General features: G+C 49.5%; 5 protein-coding genes across 5 annotated transcripts; 1 reads left to right on the top strand and 4 right to left on the bottom strand.

The window, feature by feature from the left end:
- Positions 1-485: 485 nt before the first annotated feature.
- On the bottom strand, positions 486-1,831 carry ALT_8641 (zinc-dependent alcohol dehydrogenase family protein; the record flags this gene model as incomplete). Its single annotated transcript, XM_033563638.1, has 6 exons — positions 486-679; positions 732-1,044; positions 1,102-1,247; positions 1,308-1,508; positions 1,571-1,655; positions 1,724-1,831. The coding sequence occupies 6 exons, from the start codon at positions 1,829-1,831 to the stop codon at positions 486-488; spliced, it is 1,047 nt and encodes a 348-aa protein (XP_033419529.1).
- Positions 1,832-3,844: 2,013 nt separating this feature from the next.
- On the bottom strand, positions 3,845-7,563 carry ALT_8640 (HECT-type E3 ubiquitin-protein ligase; the record flags this gene model as incomplete). Its single annotated transcript, XM_033563637.2, has 3 exons — positions 3,845-4,764; positions 4,820-6,958; positions 7,017-7,563. 3 exons carry the CDS (start codon positions 7,561-7,563, stop codon positions 3,845-3,847), a joined length of 3,606 nt encoding a protein of 1,201 aa, XP_033419528.2.
- Positions 7,564-8,775: 1,212 nt separating this feature from the next.
- Positions 8,776-13,617, bottom strand: ALT_8639 (60S ribosomal protein eL15; the record flags this gene model as incomplete). The annotated part of the gene is made up of 8 exons (XM_033563636.2): positions 8,776-8,916; positions 8,993-9,219; positions 9,291-9,447; positions 9,726-9,812; positions 9,920-10,015; positions 10,874-10,938; positions 10,989-11,425; positions 11,477-13,617. 8 exons carry the CDS (start codon positions 13,615-13,617, stop codon positions 8,776-8,778), a joined length of 3,351 nt encoding a protein of 1,116 aa, XP_033419527.2.
- Positions 13,618-19,706: 6,089 nt separating this feature from the next.
- Positions 19,707-20,814, bottom strand: ALT_8638 (NifU family protein; the record flags this gene model as incomplete). Its single annotated transcript, XM_033563634.1, has 3 exons — positions 19,707-19,862; positions 19,920-20,456; positions 20,527-20,814. 3 exons carry the CDS (start codon positions 20,812-20,814, stop codon positions 19,707-19,709), a joined length of 981 nt encoding a protein of 326 aa, XP_033419525.1.
- Positions 20,815-21,668: 854 nt separating this feature from the next.
- Positions 21,669-22,299, top strand: ALT_8637 (zinc finger HIT domain-containing protein; the record flags this gene model as incomplete). The annotated part of the gene is made up of 2 exons (XM_033563633.1): positions 21,669-21,739; positions 21,798-22,299. The coding sequence occupies 2 exons, from the start codon at positions 21,669-21,671 to the stop codon at positions 22,297-22,299; spliced, it is 573 nt and encodes a 190-aa protein (XP_033419524.1).
- Between the last annotated feature and the right edge of the window lie 1,724 nt (positions 22,300-24,023).

Genomic DNA, 24,023 nt, shown 5'->3' with positions numbered 1-24,023 from the left:
AGCGTTGGAGGATTACGGAGTATTGGAGGTGGAGCGGAGTGGATTGGGATGCAGTCTTTTACAACAATATTACTGGGTTTTGCTTTCCTGCGTTCGATTTTAGTTTTATGAATTATCAATTGCTAATTACAACAGTTAACTCGAACAGATCAATGAGCGTCAAGGTTCTTGTAAATTACTAAGGATATTGCGCTGTTGTAGTGGTAGGCCAGATGCGGATACGTCACTGCTACCTTGGGGACTGATGGCACCAACAAGGTCACCATCCCTCAAGGTCCTCGCTCCCCCTGCAGGTATAACCACGCCAGCCCTCCCATAAGCCTGGGCCAGGATTTGCAAGCACTTGAGATAACCTCTTTCTATTATTCAAGGAATAATATCATCGCATTTATCATAAATCATTACATGGAGTATGTTCAAAACTCAGTTCTGATCCAACCCAGAATTTTGTCTGACCCCAATCCAAGTCTATTCAATCAACCCCTCTAGTCGAAGACAATAGCGGCCTTGATGGCAGACTTGTTTCTCATCGACTCCAGGCACTGCTCCCACTCTTCAATCTTGAAGACCTTGTTCACGATGCCGTTGACCTTGACCTTGCCCGTATCAAGGTAGTCGATGGCAGCAGGGAACTTGTACACCTCGGAGAAACTGCCGACAATGTTGATCTCGTCACCGACTAGGTGTTTGTCAGCACGCACTCGGCAGAAGCAAGGGGAAGAAGAACTTACAGATCTTGGCAGGGGGCCATGAGACACGGTCCTTGTTGGCGTACACACCGTACACGACGAGCTTACCGCCGCGGCGCACATAGTTGATGGAGTCGTTGAGGATGTTGAGGTTACCAGTGGCCTCGACAACGATGTCAAAGCCGTAGGGGTTCTCAGACTTGAGCTTCTCGAACTGAGCGGAGGGGTCCTTGCGGGAGAGGGCGACGTATTCATCACCGGCACCGAGGTTCTTGGCCAGGTCCATCTTGAGACCCTCAGGAGCAACAACAGTAACCTTGCATCCACCATTCAGACGGAGCATCTGAGCAAGGATCTACGCACAGTCAGTTTCCTGTCATATCACAGAGCTACCAGATCCGAAACCACATACCAGACCAGTGGGACCAGCACCGAACAGCAGAACAGAAGAGCCCATCTTGGGAGCAATCTTGTCCAGACCGTGGGCGGCGCAGGAAGCAGGCTCGAGGAGGGTAGCGTCGACATCGGAGAGGTTCTTGATCTTGAAGACTCTCTTGGCTACAGTGCGGTATGGTTAGTTGCAAGATACCGTGGTTGGGTCGCGGCTATACAACATACCAGGGTAGGCGCAGTACTCGGCAAAACCACCGTTCATGGTGACACCATGAGCCTCAAAGTGCTCGCAGAACAGCTCATCACCGCGACGGCAGTAGAAGCACTCGCCGCAGAGCTCAGAGTTATCGGCAACAACACGCTCACCAATCTCAAAGCCCTTGACCTTGGAGCCGACAGCCGCGACAACGCCAACAGTTTCGTGACCTGCAGTTGTTAGCGTTGTTAGCCTCGAACCACGGCGATTGTCGAGGGAGGATCAGACATACCGGGAACCAGGGGGAACTTGGCAATGAATTCACCCTCGTGGATGTGCAGATCGGTACCGCAGACACCGCAAGCCTTGACCTTGATCTATATGTGCACTATGGGTCAGCCATCCTTCTGAGGTGTGCAGAATATCGACTGGGTCGACAACATACCAAGACATCGTTCTCACGGAGAGTGGGCAGAGGGACCTGGACAACGCTGTGGACCTCAGGCTTCTCATATCTGAGAGCCTTCATGGTCTGAGGAAGATTGGAACCCATTGTGACTGATGTGAGGTGGATAAAGCTTTGCGATCTATAAACCCGCCAGTCAATATCGGAGACTCAAGGCAAGACCTGATGAAGAGAACAAACGAAGCAGGTTGAACTTACCAAGAAAGGAAGATAAGGGAAGCAGGAAAGAAAGCGAAGAGGCTGAAGATGAAGAAGAGGAAGATGGAGAGAAGATGAGGAAGAAAAGAGAAGACAAGAAGAGGAAAGTCAAGGCTACTTATTGTTTCAAGGGATTCAAATCCCAAACAGTGAAGGAGGGGAACTGAGGGGGAACAGCAAAAAGCTAACCTCAGGCATGCATTTTCCGGTGCCAATGAAGTCAGACTGTCCATCTTTTTCTCCATTCATCAATTTACCAGACTTGGGCAAGGTCCAGCATCAACTGTATCGGAGTCAGCCATCGACAGAAGCTGGTGCTAGACTCGGGACACTACGCTCCATCCCAGTGGGTCTAGCACCAACAGACCAGAGTCCCACTGTCAGGTGATGTCCTTGTGCCTCCAGCCCGATTCCCCGAAGCTACTGGCAAAGAAATAATTCTATTTTGACTTCGAGTCTGATTATTCACGCTGGTGGTAATCTTTATTTCCACGTTGACCAATTCAATTTCTATCTGCGGTATCAATTGACTTTGCACGTCCAGGTCGAAAGCCGATCAATTGATACCAGACAGTGACCGACGTGTACACTGCACCGTGTACCGTGTACCAGTGGACCATACCCAAATTACACACCATCGGTATTCCCGGTACGATATCTCCATCTGGACTCTTATCAGAGCAAACCTTCACAAAACATCAAGGCACACAAGAAACAAGTGGATTAAATGACTTCACCTGGAGGGTATAGCTCCATATTAGCCCTTGACCCTTGGGACCCATAAAGCACTAACCATCACACCCAATTTTCCTTCACATCCCAAAACTATCTCTCTACGGAGGACAAACAGTGGAAATCGATTCCTCGGTGGCAGAGCTCCCGTATCCGCAATGACGTTCCTCCCCCACAGACTCTCCTAGAATGTCCCCGTTTCGGCCCCGCTTTGACCTCGTCATAGGCAAACAGGTTGGTTGTCGTTGTCAGAGAGCATATTGCTGTTCCTGACTAGATAGATAGATACATAGAAAAAGTAAATGACAACAACAACAACAACAATAATAATGTGGCAGTATGATTCGCCTGCCACTATCAACGAGTCGACTTCTAAGATCAATTAAACAGATACTGTCTCATGCCCCAACCGAGTTTACCTTACTACTTACAGTACTCTGTTCCCCAGGATCTAGGCTGCCTTTAGCTAGGTAGGAACCTGTACTCCATACGTCTACAAGGATACCGCACACCGCTTCTCCACACCAGCTGTCTACTGCACAGTCTGCACTACTGTACTGTAGGTGTAGGTGGGATACTGATACTTACTGACTGCGACAATGCACCGCATACCCGAACAGTAACTGCACTGATCTTTTCGTCGGGTATCGACTCTTCGTACTTCGTACTGTCTTTGTTTAATTCCGTCCCGGAACCCCGAAAGTCAATGGCTCGGCTGCTCGCTCGCCAGTGTCCCATGACCTGAGAACAGATCGAATCCTTACACCGATTAAGATGGTAGATGACCTGGAGCTTTACTCTTCGGACATATCGACTGTCAACGGTGAGATTTTCGGGTCTAGAACTCTTCTAATCCCACGCCAATCTGGGGGCGCTCAATAATGAGACCGCTAGACGCGTCTCAGCACTATTTTGATGACCGTCTCTTTGCTTTTCTCGGGGTCCGACATCAGGTGACAGACTAGAACAGCTACGACCATGAGACAGGTATGACTAGACACGCAGGAAGGTACGACGATCAGAGATATAGCGGCTAGCGCTCATTGAAGATATATGACATCCCTCGACTAAAAATGGCATTGGTAAGGAACTCATGGTTAGCTCCTTACAGGGTCACCTGCCCCTGAGGTGTACAAGGTATCTATTCGGAGTTTCCCACCACATATTCAATCACTTCAGTCCAAATCCTTCGCTGTTCCCCACTGCTTCCCAGAGCATCCGCTCCAGTTTCTCCCGCGTTGGATATCGATACAGGCCTAGCGTGTTGAAACACGTTCGTGCGATCGGATACCGCGACGCATCGTCTCCGAGGCATGCCAGCCGGATCGTAAGACTTGTCGCCCCCATGGCCGGTATCCGGTCACTGCCCGTGATGAACGAAAGGATCTTCCTCTGCGCCTGGGGGTCGGTATTCTCAAAAAATTCCCAGAACCACCGCACAACCGGAATGTTCTCCGGCCGCGGATGAGACCAATTGTCGTATGTCGCAACCGCTCGAAGCGAGGCAACGTCCAGCGCTTCGTCCGAGCCGCGAACAAGTAACTCGATCTCCTCGGGTCGGAAAAGAGAGAGCGCGTTGCCGCCACACACGGTAAAGAACCCTCTTTTGAAGGGCTCGAATTGTCGAGTGACTGCTGTGTCTAGCATGTAGTGAACATACAAATCCACGAATTCCCGTCGGTTCGCATTGGTGACCGGCCTAGTTTCGCCCCCAGGGCAGAGAGGCACCGCAACAGCCTCGCCGTAGCGATCAACGTGGGCCACAAAGTCATAACAAAATGTATCAGCAACATCTCCATCAAACTCCAAAAGAGCCCGGAGGCCTTTGGCGAGTGCAGGACGGTACTCTGCCAGGTCATCCAAAGTACACCTGTAGTTCGACCGGGCACTCGACGGTTGCGGCCCGCTGGTCTGCGGGGCAGCGGCCAAAAGCTTTTTGAAGGCAAACGGCGGAAGAGCAATGTCTAGGATCGTTGAATTGTAGATAGCCAGTCCAAGAAGCACGCCGACCAAGAAAAATTGTTCAGATGATTCGAAGCAGTAAGGATTAAAATAGCAGAACTGGGAGTCCTCGTCGTATAGAAAAAGACCTGTATCAATCAGCCTGAGATCTCTTTCGTTAGGTGTGCAACGCCGTCCACATACCGTGATGAGGGTCAAAAATTTCCCGGACAAGCAGAAGGAACCACTCTTTGCGAAGTCCTCCCGCATCAACACCCTCTTCGTCAACGAACTCAATGCGTAGGCCCTTTTTTATCTCTTCTTGGTTAGAACCCACCACTTCGCTAACACTTCGTAGACTGTCGTCAACCAGACAATCGCGCCGGACCTTCAATACGAGATACTGACTTATCGCCTTTCGACTCAGTATACTATTGAAGAATGCCTCCCGAGCTTTGACTTCCATCTGGCGACGAGCGTCATGTTCCATTATATGTATTTTCGCCCAAATACTGAGGAAATAAGGGTATTGGCAAAACGAGAACTTGGCCATTCTTGACTCCCAGGCTTCGAAATCCGCCACGAGGTCGGAATAATCCAGCAGTGTATTATAGAAGGCGCTGATTGGGACCCTATGTCCTCGGCGATTCGCCGCAGCTCTACTTGCCGAGGAGCCTGCTTCCTGGCCAAATGCTGCGTCTGGCTTCCGAGCAACACTCGTATCGTTTGCTGTGAATAGCAGAGACATCACCCTTGCTGCCGCCCGTATCTGCCAATCATCACCGTACACCACGGGCTTAATCCGCTTGTCTTTCGCTGGCTTGCTGGGGCCTCTACCATTAATCGCAGCGTGCAGTTCCGCAGGAGTATTCCCAGCTGCACTACTGAAACTGGGTACCAGACTGTTATCATTTTCGATAGCCTCGCTGCGTTTCCGTCCTTGTTGCCGACTAAGACGGTAAGTAACGAAGCTGCCCACCAGGTCCACTAATTTCTCAAACTGTCCAGTAGGAAGGCGCGAAAACCAGGAGACGAGATAGTGATGGCAATCACTGGGCAAGTGTGCCATTAAGCCCAGTATGCGCTTGACGATGCCAAAATGATGGCCTGGAGGTCCACTGCGAGGCGCAGAAAGTCCCAATTGTTCTTTGCGGGAAGATCTAGCATCACGGGGCGGTATCCTCTCACCACTCTCCTTTGGATGGGACGGCCGCCGGCCACCTTGCGGTTGGGTGAGATTAACAGGCCGCGAGGAAGAGCTTGAGGGGTATATCAATGGATTAACGAGGAGTATCAGAAGGAACCGTATCTCTTCTGGTTTGTATAGTGGTCGTCGAGGCCGCTTGACCAGATTTTCCGTAGCTTTGAGAAAGGTTCTGTGAAGATGTAGACGTGATTCTGTAATATCTCTCTCAATCGCACACATGTCCACAGAGTCCCATAACTTGCTCCGCCCGTGACCTTCACCACGCTCATCAACAGGCCTCATGGCTGTCCAGCGCTCGACCCATGACGAACCGGCCGTCATGATCAAATGATGCCACTCTGCCAATTGAGGCCAATTGATCCGCGGACTCCTCGAGGTAACTGTTTTCGAAGGATTTGAAGATTTCCCTTTCGAATGTGAATGGCCGAGGCCATAGTTTGGGTCCCCGTCATTCATCCACCAAGAAGAATTTTCGGCTAGGTCTCCAATCAAAAGGGTCTTTGCATCGATCTCAAAAGCTGGATGTGCATGGGAGAGCGCCTCATTGCTCTCTACCTTCGGTTTTGGAGGGCTATTCTCAGGACTGGCGTTCTCAGCCCGTAAGGGAGGCTGCGCTGTACTAAAGGACGCATTCAAACTGTCGCAGCCTTTGAACGAAGCTAGTATGTACTCTTCTAGGGGCTTGAAGATGTAAGGATGACTAGGTCGATCCTTGATGTCCCGCTCAGACGGCCTTCCTACTTCGCGGGGCAAGCGTTCGCCTTTGGGTGGAATCTGCACGTCCGAGTTGTTGCGACTACGTAGCTGAGGAACCCTAACGGCCGAATGTGGTGCCAAGGAGCTGGCCGTAGGCTTCAAAGGATTCGAGGCTCCGGTGGTGAACCAATCTGGTTTCCCAGGTTTACTGGACGCAGACGAACTGCGCGCTCGAGCATCCATGCGCGGCTCAGACAGTAAACCCGGACCATGGTCATGTGTATGCGCACGATTTTCATCCTGCCCTATAGCCGAGGGTTTTTCAGATCGATTAGTTGACGTCAAGGCTTGAGGCGCAGGCGCGTCTAAAAGCCGTCGCAAATAAGATGAGACGCAATTATCAATTATGGACCGTGTCCGTTCCACGGAGAGAGGAACCGCTGGTTCTGTAAGTTAGCCCAGAACAACTGTAAGAGTCACCAGGTAAGTTCGGCACACCTTTTCTCGGTATGGACAGACCAGGCTTCCCATCCTTCCGCGAGCTCCCTTGAACCCCCAAATCCTTCGAAGTGTACGGCTCCAGATCATTTACAGTCAAGCACTCCGTACATCGGAAAACCTTTAACTCCCGCGGCCATCGAACAGTAGAGTTGCACGTCATGCATTTCCCTGTTGAGATCGCCTCTTCGCCCGGCAACGGGCGTGAGGAGCCTTTCCTGGGGCTACTAGAAAGCACATCGGGAAGATGCGTCACCTCAACGTCGTCATCGTCGGAGTCAGAGTCTAAGAAACCCGGGTTCGGGTTACGTCTTTTGCCGCCAAAGGCGGACGGAAACGGGTGACTGATCGAACGAGAATGACCTCGATCGTGGGGAGGCGAGGTCGCCGGGTTGCCGGTCATCGTCGGCAGGATGGGAACATCGTGCTGAATGTGGCGTTGTGCACTCCTCTCCGCTGAAGAAGAAAGAAGGGCGGTATTCGGATAGACGCTGGAGGAATTCAGAGTCGGAGGATGAGGATGGTTATACGCAGACCGCGACGGCATATGGGCGCATTAGCTTGTGTATATCCGGAGACTGTCTGAGCTGGAACAACTCCGGGCGTGAAATAAATTGCTTCGTACGGAGTAGACTAGAAGTAGACGCAGGTTAATTCTAGGCCGGGTAAAATTAGGTATAGCACGAGTGTCGTCTGATCAACTGGAGTATGTGCAGGAACCGCGGAGACGCTTGTTAGACATAGAAAGGAGACAATGTAGGTACTAGGTAGATAGGAGTTGGAGGTATGAAGGAGGTTTAGACTGGGTCGGATCCTGCCGAAAAAAACCTGGAACAGATCGACTGAACCAAGTGACCTCAGGAACCAAAAGGGAACCAAAAGAGGAAGCCGCAATTGATGCAACTCTAATGATGATGATAGTGGTGGATGATTGATGAGTAAGAGAGCGATTAGTCAGGGGCAGTGATAGAAAGCGGTTAATACCTTAATAATGTCACCTTGAGCTTCTTTGAAGCTAGAAGAGTGGGAACTTCAGCCACAGTGAGCCAGTATCAACGAATATACAGTTTGAGAGATCTCTGAGACCGTGAAAGATAGTAGTAGGCATTCTGGAAGTGTGAGAAAGAAACCAGGATGAAAGAAATTATCAACTAGATGATGTCTTACCAACTCTTGCGACAGCCTACCTAGGCGTCGCCCTACTGGACCACGGTTATGGGGTCGACCCGCGCCTTAGGCGCTCGTCTTGGATGTGACGCTCGGATGTCACGAACTGCTGCTATTTTGGGCGCTGAAGCTCCAACTAGTCTCACAATCTCTGACGACTTGTACTAAGTGGTATCTTAGTCAACCAAAAGACCATGGTCCGGGTTACTGCAACATTAGCATGTCGGAACGTCTTCCACTTGCGGCTATTCCGCATCAAACCGGTAATTGACACCGCCCGCAGTGGATATCAATTACAGCCGGTTGTGGATTGACGTTGGTTCTACATTTAGCCTACCAGTCGACTACAAGCTGCCGGGAGCTTCCTGAAGAAAGAAAAGAGTCGTCGTACTTCGTTAAGGGAATCATAGAATGAAACAGAGAGAGAAAGGTTTTTGCTAACATCCGATCCGAAAGATCTGTTGCATTAGGCTCGCACCCTGATGATTCAATGACAAAGTCACAGAAGCGAGTTTTTGTCGGAGTAAACACATCCTCGAAGAGAGAAATTTTCCATAACCACCAACCCCCATGAACACCCAATGGTCTACATCTAACGGTATCTCCAGTAGCTCTGGGTGTTGTGGATCTTCCAGGTGTGGCGACGGCCAGCACGGGTGTTGTTGTAGCGGTGGCCCTTGTTGATACCACGCGACTTCTTTCCGGTGGCAGTGAGACCACGGCTCTCGCGGTGCTGTACAGGAAATGTTAGCAAGGGCGCCGCAAAACTCCCATAACCGCGCCGAGCCGCACGAGCATTGTAGACGAACCTTGTGGACAGCGTTGCAGATCCAGTTGATGCGGGGATCGCGGCGGATAGCCTTGTGCTGGGGGTCAACGAGGATGACCTCGAAGTACTTGTAGGTGGAGTCCTGGTTGATCCAGTAGGAGTTCAGGACACGCAAGTTGGCGCAGCGACGACCGACACGCTCCTCAGCGGTGGCACGCAGAGCACGCTGGTACTTGAGCTGGTTAACACCCATGTTGGTGGGCTTGCCTGTAATCCGAAGCCACAATTAGTCCAATCTCCTCCCACGTTGAGAAAATCCTGCATTCGCATAAACATACCGTAGGTGGCACCCTTGGGCACAGGCCTCTTACGGCCACCACGTCTCACACGGACACGGTAGACAACATAGCCCTGCTTGGCCTTGTAGCCGAGACGACGAGCCTTGTCGGGGCGAGAAGGACGGGAAGCACGGTGGATAGCGTTCAGTTGACGGAGCTATATTGATGCACTCTCAGCAAAGTTCAACGAGTGTATAGCAAGACAACACAAGTCCAAATATAACTTGTCTTGTGTGCCACATCCACATCATCCGCCGGCGGGAAAGAAAAGCAAGCTTTGTGAGCGAAATTTGCGATCTTCGAAGCCGAGCCCAGCAACACCCAGAATAAAAAAAATCTCTTTTTTCGAGGGTATCCTATGGCAAAGCAAACGAGGTTTTTTTTTCACCTCCCGGCGGGATGTCAAATGTTCGAAATTGAGGGGGGGATTCTCACCTCCCAGCAACGGACACGCAGCAGGAAGCGAATCACGTCGGACTGCTTCTTCTTTTGGATCTCTTCCACGTACTTGAGGGCACCCATCTGGAATCAATCAGCTTGATGAATCGGACAATTGCGAAGAAATTGAATCGAATTATTGGAATCAATTTGAGTAATTCTATCACAGATAGAGGGTCGCGAATACGTACCTTGTCGGCGTGGCAGGTCGTCGGTTGTCGTCGATGTCGCTCTGGAAAGATTGAAGGGAAAGATGATCTCTTTTGCGAAGTGTTGTGTGTGGGACGCTAGCAAATTAGGCGAGCGCGAGCCTAACCGCATCCACCAACCAGCTTTGACGCTAACCCTTGTTGATGCCTAAGGTGTCAAATGCGGATCTGAATCCTCCTTTTCCTTATTAGGTTAGGTCACTCAATACTAGGTCCAGCCCTAAGGCCGCAAGGCAACGACAACTGGGTGTGGTTTGGGCACGTGCCACATCTCTGCCGTCACTACCTAGAAGCGCAAGGAGAAGAGGCGAAGTTTATCAGCGTGCAAGCATAAACAATTTTATTTCTTGTCTAAATGTAGAGTTCAATCTTATTACCAGCGGTAAAAAAATTTCAATATTCTCCGTTTCTCCGTTACGCAAGGGAAAATAAAAAGAAAAGTCTCTCAACTGTTCCAACCCTGCAAACCATCACGACTGCACCAAAGTCATTCGTAACTATCATTGTGGCACGTGTACAGAACAGGACAGTAGTATGGCAACGAACGTGAGACGGTACGCAAGAAGCACCTGTATGTAAGGTCATAGAAGGAAACGAAGAAGAGATCAAAGCGCAAGTGCTGATGTACAGCTGCTTCAGTGTAGTCGGAAAAGTAATCAGGGAAAGCCATCAAATCATGAGTTGAGGTCTATTAGGTATCAGCATAACGACAGATCGTAAATCTTTTAGCAGATCCGTCCCACAATTTTTCTAGAGCATAGGAAGAAAGCGGCAGAAACCGACGAGAGAGGTCGAAAAGGAACGACTGGAGAAATGGGAATCACTGAATAAAGAACAGTTTCGAAAATAGTTGAAAACCCAACAGAACAATGAAGACGGAGAAGAAAAGTACAGTGTGCATGTCATTTCACTGATTCAACAGCGAACATGATGTACAGGAGGCAGCGACACCTTGGAGCCAAGGGTACCATGATTCTCGTTCAAGATCCAAGTGACAGGCCCTGGAACCGGGTGGTCCAGTCATTTGGCGCATTATGAACTCGAGACGGACCACCGCCCACGCCTGGGCTATGCGCGGCATAGTCGACATAGCCAGTGTCCAAGGTCCCACCATAAGCGTTTGGCTGGTATGCAGAGAAGGGATCGGCACTAGGTGCGAGTTCACCAAGGCCGGAATCAGGCTGTCGGGCACCATGAGGAAAAGACTGATAAGGATCTGTGTAGGTGCTGCGCAGGGCCCCGATCTTATTGCCCACCGTTTCTCTGCCAACATCGATACCGTCTCGAGCAGCGCCGTACACTCGGCCGTCGGCATTTCCAACACCTCCCGGAGGCGGCAAGCCAGCAGTTGGCGGAGTCACAAAGGATGCTGGATTGATTGCCGACATCCAGATCCTGGTCTTGTAGATCTTGAAAAGATCAGTCACAAGAGAGTTGAAGTTGATGTACGAATCTGCAAAGTAATAGAAAGTGAGTTTCTTCCAATCCCTGTTGTCGCAGTTAGTACCATGAATTCGATGGCCTGGATGTAATCCTTACATTTGAAATTCGGCATCAAGAATCTCCATGTTGAGTCTGTGCTCGGCAACTTTCTGCTGACAGACCCGCTTTGCTTTCGCCTCGTTGCCCTCTTTGTCGCGGAGCGTCAGGATCTCGTGGTTCTGCGCAAGTCTCTTGATGAGCTTAGGCTTGATATCTCCTGCTAAATCCTGCACACCATGCGGACCATGAGGACCCATGCCGCCGATAGTGCTTCTTCCGCTCAAGGCTGGAACACTCCCAGTCACGTTCGCGGTTCCGTTCTGGCCTTGCCGAGAGAACATCATCAGCCATTTGTAGTGTTCCTCTGCATACTGCTGTTTCAGCTCCCGGGCTCTCTGCAAGGATACATTCGCATGCTGAATAGTGCCTAAATCCGTGCCACGATCCGCTTCAACAATGACCAAGTCACCGGGTTTCACCTGCAAGCCAGTGTCTTCTTGTATGTAGAAAACGTCGGCACGGTGGCACTTGAAAGTCACGATATACAGAAGCTGATTCTGATGGCCATGTGCAAGACCAGACTGGTGGCGGCCGTAAGCGTTTGGCATCGTATAAGCCTGGTGAAGCGAAGTAGGAGCTGCAGAGGGTCCTTCGGCAACACGAAGAGCTTGGTCGCGAGCAAAGTAGGATTCTGCAAATTGACGAGCTCGTAAATATTCCATTTCCATTTCATGTTCCTCAGGACGAGAAGCCATATGCAGACGGTGATACTCACGATTCTGGCTCTGGGCATTTGAAAGGGGACCATCACTGATATTCACAAGATGGTCTTCCCGATCTCCCATTCCAGCCCGGGATGTGGCCGCTACTTGAGAGTCGCCAGAAATAGAAGCGTGCCGAATGGGAATATCTGCAAAAGAGTGTCGCCTGCTCTGAGGAATATCGGCGAGGCTGCCAAATCCAAGAGAAGTCTGCCAATTCGCCTTACGAATATTTTCCAACGCACGGTTTTCAAGAGGGGTGAGAGTGGAAGGCAGCTGCTTCTCGAGGTTACCCGAATGCTCGGAAAACCTTCTACGCAGGCTGCTGTGAATGTTGCTATAACCGGGTATGTCGCCCACTTCGTCGAGATCCTCCACAGCAAGATCTGTTTCCTCGGGGACGGTTCCACGAATCCGATGGGGGTTGCGCAAGTTGCTACCAACTGCATACCCACTGGTAGTGGACGCAGAAGACATGGCGCGATCTCTAAGTCTGTTATCCAGTTGACCTGCAGCCTGACGCAGAATTGCATTCTCCCGCGAGAGTTGCTCAATTGTGCGGGCCTGATTCGCCGAATAAGCGTTGAGACTACCGTCGGAACTGTTACCGCTACCGCCATCGTCATCATCCTCACGAACACGACCGAGAGTGGCAGGGTCATGACCGAGTTCTCCAAGGAGGCTTGGTCGGGACGATCGGTGTTGCAGCGCGGAGTACTGTCCAGCATTCCGAACCCGCCCACCTGGATACGGTGCTGCCGACTTATTGGCCATCGTGTTCAAGTACTCTGGATCCATCTGCCCCACGGAGTAAGACTGCGAGCGATAGGTCTTGGGCGTGGGGTGAAGCGGGATAGAGAACGGGATCGCCGACTCTCCAGATGTAGTGCGGGCAATGGGACTCAACAACTCATCCGCAAAATAGTTGTTAGCAGCAGATGCACTAGACATCGTAGGCGACGGGACAATCTCTGAGAGTCGGGGTGGCGGCTCTTTCCTGGATTCGGAATTCCAAATGCCTGTGCCCCATGTGAACGAGCTGTTTCCGACGTGGTTCCAGTTCATTGGGCTGCTCAATCCAGGACTTGTCCCCGAAGGCCAGCCGGTGTGGTCAGTTGCGGGACTGGTCGGGTTGGAGGCACCGGTGCCTGAGATCAAGGAACCAGTAGTCAGAGACACCTTTCTCGGCATATTGAGGGGAATCTCGTTCAGCCATGAAGTACGGCGAGTAGGTTTCGGTGCAGAAACAGTCGCGGATGTCGACGGCAGATGCGAGTGGTCTACGTCGTCATCTGAGGATGCCAGAGCTTCCGAATCGGGCGTCGAGCGACGGACTCCAGGATGGGTTTTTTCAAGCCTGGCTGACGCATTACTGGACACTGCTGGCGGGTCGGCAGGTTTGGATTCTTGCGTGGACTTTTCAGACGATTCGGCCATATTGTCTTGTAAGCTCAACCCTATCTCAAAGCGTAGATTATGAGAAAGGCTGAATCACTGGCGACAGCGCAGTCGTGACTGAGAGTCTAGGGACTAAAACAAGCACGTCAGTAGGAGTCTAGAGAAAGCTAGCAAGTAGACGAGATGAGTAGGAGCCCAAGGTCAGAAATCCAGAACGAAGCCTAACTAAACACTTCGGGCCAGACAGCAACATCAGATACAAATAAGGAAGTCCACACCGACGGGTTGAGTAGAATACAGTACTGAGGCTGTGTAACGTATGAGGATGGGATGAGGTCTTTCAGGTGCAATGTAAAAGATATCGACTTACTGATATCTGATAATGGTGATGCTTGGATGCAGTGAGAGAAGGAGGTGAGTGATTTTGATTTTGCCAACAACACTCTGTGTGCAGCGCCGAGAAGTAAAGCAGCACAAGGTATTCACTAGAAGAAGATATGAACCAGACCAACTCTTGTATCGTCAACCTCAAGAGAATGAAACAAATAAGAGGGGAAAGCCCTATTGACTTTGCAAGTGTGCTGAAGGAGCGTTGGCCCTAAGAACGAGCTTCGGTGACCTCAGCGGAATATGAGCTTGTTGCATGATAAGTTAGTCCGAGGTTGCACCAGTGGGATTGAAGTGTCAATGAAAATGAGATGAAGCAGCATAGCATGAAGATAATGTTTAAGTCAGATACGCAAAGAATGGCAGGGTAAATAGCAGACAGATGCATGGGATAATGTCTATACTGAGCGATATGAAGGGAAGTAGCTTGAGTGGCGATATTGAAAGCTATGGAAGGTTCAATGCCAAAGGACCTCTCAGCCGGGGTCTCAAATAATGATATGGACTATTCAGCCCAAACCGGGGAACGGCCAATGAGATCTGACTTCAAGGGTCTGTGGCAATTTTTGGCACCTGTTGGCCCAAGGAACAGTATGATGGTAGCTTTCGACCCAATGACTGCAGTTTCAAGGATAAGAAGTAGAAAAAAGAGAGGTTTCGGCTTGTTTATATGCCCGTATGCCTCACTGCGGTGGACGTGATCGACCATTTGATTGCGACACACTGAAGTTGGGATGCAGTAAATCGCGGTTGGAGCTCCGCCAGGCGAAGATGTAGACGCCCCAGAAGAAGCCATGATTGAGAGAATCATGCAGCATGAGAATGGTTGACATTTTTGTGGGGATTGCGGGGTGTAAAATGGGGTAAAGCATGACACAAAGACTCAACACATACCGTAGAAAGTAACAATGTACAATTCCCCCTTTTAACACAGAAGCCTTTATGGATGTGGGTATCACTGGCACCTCTCAACGAATGCAAAAGGCAGAATGATTTTCGTGAACAAGTCTGAGCGAGCGTCCCGGAGGTATGAGCAAGCTTCTGACATATCAAGGTGTCGGAGACTTACCAGTCTAGAGCCAAAACAATCCCTTTATTATCTATCCAAACCCAAACGAAGCCAATCCCTCGACGATGAAAGAACGTTGTGGTCCGTAATCGAACTGAAATAAGCAACGCGACGAAAGAAGCGACCAGGCTTCCGGTCTAAACGAGCACAGAAGTTTGCGGCGAAGGCGTTGCGCGAAGATGGGGTCTCGATTGTAGATCGTCCTTCAATGCTTGCCTAGAAACAGTGGGCTCTTTTCTCTTTCTGATAATTTCGTTATTTTTATTTTTTTTTTTCGACACTTTTTGGTCGGACTAAAAGTCGTCCACAGAATCTGTAAAGGCGTCGAATCGAAATCGCGACAGGGTCGATGTCGCACTTGGCGCAGTATTGGATAATAAAGATGCGGTGCGAGGGTGGTAGCGTGACCTCGGATGACGTTGTGGAAGCACTCTTGACGCCTGAATTGTGGGCAGATCTGCTTAGGAGCAGCGCATCTTGGAAGGAATGAAGTATGAGGATTGCGATCGCCTATTGATGAAGCTATTTCCGTTGCGGTTAGATGCGATACAGACGATAGGTGGTTACGAAAAGAAGAAGACCAAAAAAGAGAGTGGTGATCTTACTGCTTTGTCGCGGAGGGGAATGCGTTAAGGCGGAGAGGAAAAGCGGCGCAGGTATCGCGAGGACGGGTTTATGGTGAACTGTCGGAAACGTAGCTGAGTTGGAAAGGTTGATTCGACCGGTGTAGTCGATCTAGAATGCGGTAGCCGATGCAGGGGATTGAAGGTTACGTTGTTGGGTGTCCCAGATCAAGGAGGGGATATTAATGGAGGGAGGAAGAATGAGAACGACATAGGACATAGGATGTACGAAGTAGAGGGGGGACGGGAAAAGGAGGAAGATATGAAAGGAACACGGAAGGAGATGACAGACAAGGAAGAGGAATCGAAAGAAAAGAGGAGTAAGGTTGTACACCCCAGTCAAGTTGCAAGTCCAAGGGAGGTACTAAGTCATCCAAAGTAGAAGAACCTAAGGGAAGGTAACTTAATGCAAGTAAACTAATGAACCTCAGGCCACTTTTGGGCATTTTGGGTTTGGGGGTGACAAGAGAACTAGATCGAGCCACGGGTCGGGGCACCGAGAAGTGGCGCAAAGATTGATCTTGTCTTGAGACTCATTAAGTACAGCTCTCCTACTTTGGACAATAACTCGGGGCTACCTTATATGGGTCCGTCAATGGAGTCTCTATTTTCGAGCCAAGCCGATGCAGACAGTATTGTTTCGTTGTTACTGAAGATGATTTTTGATATCTATATAATGTCCATCCTGGACTCAGTCTGGATACTCCATAATCGGATTTAATGCTGAATAGGAAGATGGCCGATCGATTACCTTTCCTAACCGAATCAGCCTCCTGACAGGAAAGATCAGGTAAGATTACAGTAAACAGACCAACTCACCAATGACTGCAATAATATTGTTAATATTAATAAAGTTCTCGTATCTAGTAGGATCATGATATTCTCTCCTGTTGCCGAACTTGACTGTTGGTTGATAGCACTAGTCAGTCGTTGAGTAGGTACCTAGTAGTATGACTATGACAGTGGCAGGAGCTGGAAAATGGTCAACCACTGGATGGCATTCCGTTAAGCGGGTCCTGGCGGGTCTCTGGAGGGCAAGTTGACGATCGTCCGGGGGTACGAAGTTACCAATGGCGCATTGGGATTTGGGAGGAAAACGATCCAGTCGCCTTTTGACTTGGTCTCGAATGACACTCGAGTTTAACGCAAGTGCGGCCTTTAACTTCCTAGCCTGTCTGTTATTCTCGTGCCTGATGTACGGTGATGTTCTTCCAACAGCCATAGACGAGTGAAGAGCGGGGTTGACAGCTGGTGCACTGTGTCTTTTCCCTTACAAAGGGAAGATTCTAGATTCGACAATAATATAATTTACTCCGTAATTCCTCGACCCAAGCAGCTAATGCTGGCGATTATGTCAAGAACTCAAGGGTTAGAAGCATGGATAGTGCATTGGGCTAATTTCGAAGAATGCGGAGACAGCTGCTAGCCTAGCCGATGAAAGTTGTGCTTAAGCTGGTCACGTTCATTATCATTTCCTACCAAGACTGTCAAGTTATATCAATGCCGACCAATTGCATTGAGATCAGTCTTAGTTAATATATCTAGGAGGGACAAGAGACCAGAAATGTATTGGGGTTTACCTTCATTCCATCTTTCCACGCGGATGGGGTTGGAAAATATGTACTGAGGTAGTACCTGACATATAGGAAAGGCTGGGTAAAATCAGGTACTCCGTAATAACTGTTATTTCCTCTAGTTGAGACTCAGTCGTCATTGTTTGACGTTGCAGAAATTACTTCCTCAATGCGATGTAGATACTCGTCAACGTCATTCCACCATGGACGTTAGGTTACACTCGGACCTCCATTTAGGTGGTCGACGAAGCAAACATCTCTTTACAATGCGGAGTGGAGAACCTTCTTAGACAGCAACCTGAGACACTCATACACAATTCAAAATTTCTCCTCATTCCTCGACATAAATAGGTATGAAGCACCTGTCTTCGTACTTGAAGACGAACTACATTCGTCCATCATCACTGGAATCCACTACTACTGCAGGCACTTTGTTGACACCATTGTTGTGCGGGGGAGCAATGGCCATCGGCTTTTTTTACTGTCGAGCCCGAATGCCTGAGTATTTTGGCGCCGATTTGTCGTTTGGTGCTTCTCTGCGGCCCACTTGCCCGCTTGCCCCCTCTTATGCTGCAGCCTCTGAGCCTGCAGGATGGTCTGTTGAAATTATTGCGGAGAGAGCTTTCCCGCACATTGGACCCATCCGGCCATCATCCAGGCCAGTACAGACTAGACTACAGTACTCAGCCATAGTCCACAATGAGTCTGCGCCCCTCCATATCTGAATCTCTAAAATTGCCTGCTTCTTGGCCAGTTCTTGTCCCTACCTAGCCCGTGTCAACTGACTGCTATCCGATAATACTAGTACCTGATCGTATTGACAGTCATTGGTGGTAACATATAGCTCCTATTCAGTGTAAGCATCATAGGGTAAGGTAGTAGACCTCGAGATTTCCGGATAGAACTCTGATACGATGGAAAAGTAAGCAGATCCAGCTTCCATCCATGGTTACAAGCTACCGAGACCCCTTCCTCGCCGCTCGTTGACGGTGGCGAATGATACGCTGCAATGGGGCTCAACACAACCCACGGATCAACGTCGTGACGTTGATTGTCGCACTTGGTCTGCAGAATATAGCGTACGCACCTACCTTTTCTATCCTTCTCCTACTGAGAGGTATAGTAGTCTGTATCTGGTAGTGCTCCGTATGTAGATGATAGGATCGAAGTGTTTATCATTACCCACGCCCAGAATTGCTCAGTCAACCTGAGGGATGCAAGACAGAGCCATGTTCTTAGCTACAGGGCACACAAAGCATCCATCACGTAGGTACAAAAAAAGCCATCTGGCAGCTGATAACTCTAAACCGATACCTACACCACTCTCGTCCTCCATCTCCAGCAGCAAATTGCGGCTCACCCCGAAAGTTCCGGCCCCAAGTCCCGTCACCAGATCAGGCAAAGAGTACTTTGCTCACAGTGACAAGCACCGATGACAGTCCATGTGTGGCACAGCGCTACTTATGAACTGGATCTGAGACTGGAACCTTGGTCCAGCCGCTCCGGCCGAAAACTACACTGCTATACATTTCATGCAAACTTTAGGTTATAACGTCTCTCGAATGAATAGATTAGCTCCATCAAATTCACAGTACTTTGTGCTTTTGAGCAACCCCGCTGATAATTGTCTAGCGCCTAGGCATGAAGTATCTTAGGTGGATTATCATAGCGAGGAACATACCTATGCATGTTGTTCTCGGTTAATGCAAAGCTTACCCCAATAGTTTTCAGAGATTAAGACAAGTACGGGCGCCAGAGTCAGGTGGCGACTATGGCTGCATATGGAGGAGTCGGTCCCTAGTCTACACCTTACCCGTTCCATCCAACTGCTACGCTCGGTGCGGCACAGTTGACCGAAACTATATACTCCTTCTGTTTTGGTCCGCTTCTGGGTAGGTCTCAAAGCTGGTACCTATTATGGGCAAAACCATGGGAATCGAACCCAATCACCAAACACCCTGATATGAAAGACCTACATGTATGTGCTTTTTGAGCATCACCTGATAATGCCTCACCTGATATGTAGTACCACTCGACGTCCATTTGTCTAGCCCCTCTTGGAACAACCTGCCTGTGACTTTGATACAGATAGTTCTTTGTCGTGGCACATGTACCACGTTATGACGCCTATTAAGGTATCACACCTTTTCACACTTGGGTTGATTGGTCACAACGCTCATGGCAAATATATCCATGGGCTTCCAAGCGTCGAACCCTGAAGACTTATCTTGGCAACATGGCAGTCAAGGGAGCTAGTGGTCAAACTTCAAATGCTCTCAAGCCACTTGCATAGATCTTTGATATGTGGCTGATGTATATCTCTGTATTGTACAAGCTGCCCGGGAAAGGCGATCGTCGATCGTCAACCCAGCTGGAAGGTATGGGTATGCTTTCCCCACGCAATAAACGTTGACAGCTGGAATAAACGACCGTTATATCGGAAACCTTGAAGAGGCATATACGGAGACAACTGGCCTACAGTGCCGAGTCCAAGGTCCCTTTGCCTCCCGTAGAAGCTGTAGCCTGAGGGCCCTTCTGCTGACGTAACTTCTCCTCAAACTTGGCGAATTCATGCATGGAGATTTCCTCTTCCTCATCCAAGACTTGCTCAACTCCCTGGACCTCCTCGATCTGTTCATGACAAAGAACGTTAATGCGAGCCAGACATGGTAGGGGGATGAAACATACGTAGTGCATCAGCATCGACTCAATGCCATTCTTCAACGTCACAGTGCTCGAGTCGCAAGTTCGGCACGCGCCTCGTAGCTTCAATTTTACAATGCCGTGCTCGAAGCCCCGGAGCTCAATATCACCGCCGTCCTCCTGAATCGCAGGCCGGATTCTTGTCTCCAGAAGTTCCTTGATCATGCTAACAACCTCGTCGTCCTCCTCGTTGAAGCTGAGAGATTCCTCCTCACCACCCTCCTGCGCATGTTCTCCGGTCTTCTCTACCGTATTGACAATCGCCTCTCCGGACGTCACAGCTTGCGTGATAAGGCTGAAGACCTCGGGCTTGATGTGCGCCCAGTTCGCATCGCTGGATTTACTCACGGTGATGAAGTCCGGACCGTAGAACACTGATGTCACGCCATCGACGTTGAAGAGGTTCGCTGCTAGCGGGGAAGGATGAGGTGGCGCAAGGGTCGACCGAGGAGAAAGATACTCCAGGAAAGACGTTGGAAACTCCTCCGGGAGGACGCGGTGATTGGGAATGAACTTCAATGCCTGCATGTAGTATATCATTAGCGGTCTACATACAGATAATCGTCCTCGACAATCGGGACGCTTAACTCACATCAGGATTTGGAGTGTTTTCGGTCTGGATAAAAATTGTCCGCTTCGTAACGGGTAACGGTCCGTTCACCAGGGCTTGGGCAGCAGGCCGATGATGAGGGCGCAAAGTCGGCCGGCGACGAGTCTCTGAGGCCGTGATGGCAGGCAACCTGGCGGAGTTATGGATGCTCTTGTATGATCCGAGTGCTGGTCGGATGCCTTGCGCCTGGACGGCGGTAGATTGCGGCGAGAAACGGGCGTCCAGAAGAGCCCTTCTGAGTATATTTGTCGATGTGCGGCTGACAGACATATTTTGAGAAATCTTTCAGCGATACCTGGAAATGACTTGCAGAAAAGATACTCTACACTGGAAAAGAAGAACTAATAATTGTTGTCCGGAGTAGAATACTATTTTCCTGCAACCCATTTTCAATCAAGCTCTGACGCAATCTAAAGTCACATGACTTTCGGGAATTGTGCCAAATTCCCGTTGATGACAAATCAGGTATAGAAGAAACAGCCCAATAGGACAGGAGCAATTGACATCCATTAGACAACTTGAAGTGCTTCATACCTCTCTGGTGAGATATTCGCATGTAAAGGTTTATACTAGTTAATCTATATCTTTACCCTATAATCCGAGTTGTACTTTACGTCGACCACAAACGTTGCCTCCAGTTGATAAGAATGGAGCACCATCATTATGGTCACTTCGTACCCCTCTTATACAAACGCAGTTGTTTGAGAAAGGTAGATGACAACCACTAAGCTCATTGAAAATCATAAACTTTCTGCCCCTGCCCATAATCCTGAAGATGAGGGTTTACTGGTCTACAATGCGCAATTATCGAACAGAATAACGGTCTTAGATTTTGGCCATGTCGCCATTAGCGGCGACGAATCATGTGATCTACATCTCGTTGAATGATTCCTGAGTCCTGAGGCATCCACGATTTTTGATTCTGCGGAGATGGCGTAGACGCCGAAGGTGATTTTGAGATCTTCCCACCATCTTACCCTATCCCCTTGTTGATGCGTTTGCTCTGGCTTAAGGCTACTTTCTCATTGCCTTCTGCCATCTTATTGTAGCTGCAAAAGCTACAAATCATGCTTGACGAAGTTTGATCGCAGCTCAGCTGGCTCGCAATCTCAAGCTGGCAAACGATGGCTGGAACTTGCGAGGTTTGCGTTTCCGAACCCTCGAAGTACAAATGCCCTACCTGTGGGCTTTTGAGGTAAGCTTTCTTTCGTTACCTCAAAGTATCTGCGCTTGTTTTAACCCACTGTCTACAGTTGCTCGCTCGCCTGCACTCAGTCCCATAAGATCTACTGCGCACCCAAACCCCAGGCGCCGGAGCCGACAAGCGCGACAGATGCCACTAGAACCACGCCTAACGTCACTGGCGAGCCGGAAGTCAACGAGAGCTCGAACGCACAAGCAACCCGAAATGCATACAGCGCGGAAGCATTAGCGTCCTCCCCCCAGATCAAAGACCTGCTTGCTCAGAGTCCTCAGCTTCGCGATTGCCTACGCGATATTTACAAGATTACTCTGGAAGAAGAGTGGATAGAGCAGGGACCTGCGGGGCGATCGAGACCCTACCATAGGGGACGAGGAGGTCACCGCAATCGAGGCTCGTGGACCCGGGAGAAGGGTTTCAACCGAGGTTTGGGCAAGGTTAGGAAATTGAGAGAGAGATGCGAAGAAGGATTGGAGACCGGAAAGCATGCAGAGGCGTTTATGAAGTTTATGGCTTTGATTAACGGTGAAAACCAGCACCAGCCGCCCGCATGAATTTTCTTTCTCTGCGAGAAAAGAGAAGAGAATAAATATGTCATACTACTTGGCTTGGAAGATCGTTTCGAAACACAGCGATGTAGCTGCACTATCGAAACATCGCGATAGCGAAGTGCTCTTGACGAGCGATTATGATCAGGGGAAAACAATGGCAATCTTGAGTGTCAATGGGCAATATATGAAAGATGCCTCCCCATAGCCTGAGTAAATATATATTTGGTGTTTCTGTTATCGGTTGAAACACAAACTACTTGAACAGCCTTAGATAGATATTCCGCTCTCAGCTGAGCAATGCAGAACATCTTACAAGGACAAAGAGACATGAAGTGGCGATCCCCCTCGTTTCCCTTCTGCTCCATCTTCCCCGCCTAATACCACTTGAAGGTCAGCTCCCAGTGAGACGTTCCCACCGCGATTCAGGCTATGTCTTGGACCGTAGCAGAATGCGGGGGCTGTGATAGCTGGAAAGGAGCCGACCGGCCGAAACACCATCGATCTGATGCCGAACAGCTCGAATCACAGGCGAGTCGAGGTATTAGGTCGAACGAATCCATGGGACGCTTCTGGGAATGCGTGTGATTTATCGGACTCGAAGCGACAAATGATCAACCCTGTCACTCAAAAATGAGCTTGGAACACATGAAACCGAGCTCCCAACGGTGATTGAATGGTTAGGTACGTCTATTAGACGCCTGGCCACAGTGGAGCCCGATCAGGCTGCGTGACGAGATTCAGAACCCGCTGCCCCAAATCTTATCCCCATGATCGGCCTTTCCGTGTTTCTGTATGGGCTGAGTCTTTCAATTGTCTCTTAAACACTTCGTAGCATTGCACAATACTTGACTTCCCAGGTCTGGGGGTATTACTGTGACTCAAAACTCTGCGCGCCACTCGCTCTATGACTGAGAGGCGGTTCTCAAGGCAAGACCACTGGGAAGAGTCAGCTCTAGTGTCAATAATAATAATGCAGATGTCTTTCCTGTGTGGATATGAGCAAAACGAATCCGGACCAATCCCTGATTTTTGAGCAGTTAGCCAACTTCTTAGTTTGGATTTAGGTCAATATATCATCCACTATATCATGAGGACCACTACAAGTCTACAACACTAGCGAGGGTCGTACCATTCCTTGGAACGAATGAGGTTGAAGGCGTATGAGCGGCGGTGCTTCTATCTAACTAATTAGCTCATTTAGCTACATTCAGCTACCTGGGCAGCTTACTCCTCCAAGTACGCCTTTTACTATCTCTAACCCTAAATGAGGTTGCTGCTGGGGCGTTGGTGTCCCTTGTATAAGCGAATAATATACTATCCAGTCTGCTCCCAACTCTTGGGATATAACTGTCTCGTCACGGGACATCAGTCGTAGGCATGACATTCTCTATAGCTGAATAGAAGATGGTCACTAATGTAACTGGTGCACATCTCTCGACTTAACAACGAATGGTGTACGGATCTAGATGTCTCGGTACAATAGTAGGCTGACTCCTTTTCTGATTCGGAAAGGCCATTGAGCCACCTCAAGTGCTGTGTCTCTCTTGTACCACTTTGTAGACGACCATTGCTCCGATTCGTCCGGGATGCTCCATCCATCGTCAGCTGTGAACCATAAGATTCTAGTACCGTCCTGTTGTCTCTTTTCTATGGTCTTCTCATCACTGTCCTATTCTTGTGAGTATCACAGCTCTGGCCGTCAATTATCCAATCCTGAAGCGATATAG

The sequence above is a fragment of the Aspergillus lentulus genome (genome assembly GCF_001445615.1).
Source record: "Aspergillus lentulus DNA, contig: Alt16, strain: IFM 54703, whole genome shotgun sequence".
Classification (NCBI taxonomy): Eukaryota; Fungi; Ascomycota; class Eurotiomycetes; order Eurotiales; family Aspergillaceae; genus Aspergillus; species Aspergillus lentulus.
This window is presented reverse-complemented; position numbering and strand designations above follow the sequence as displayed.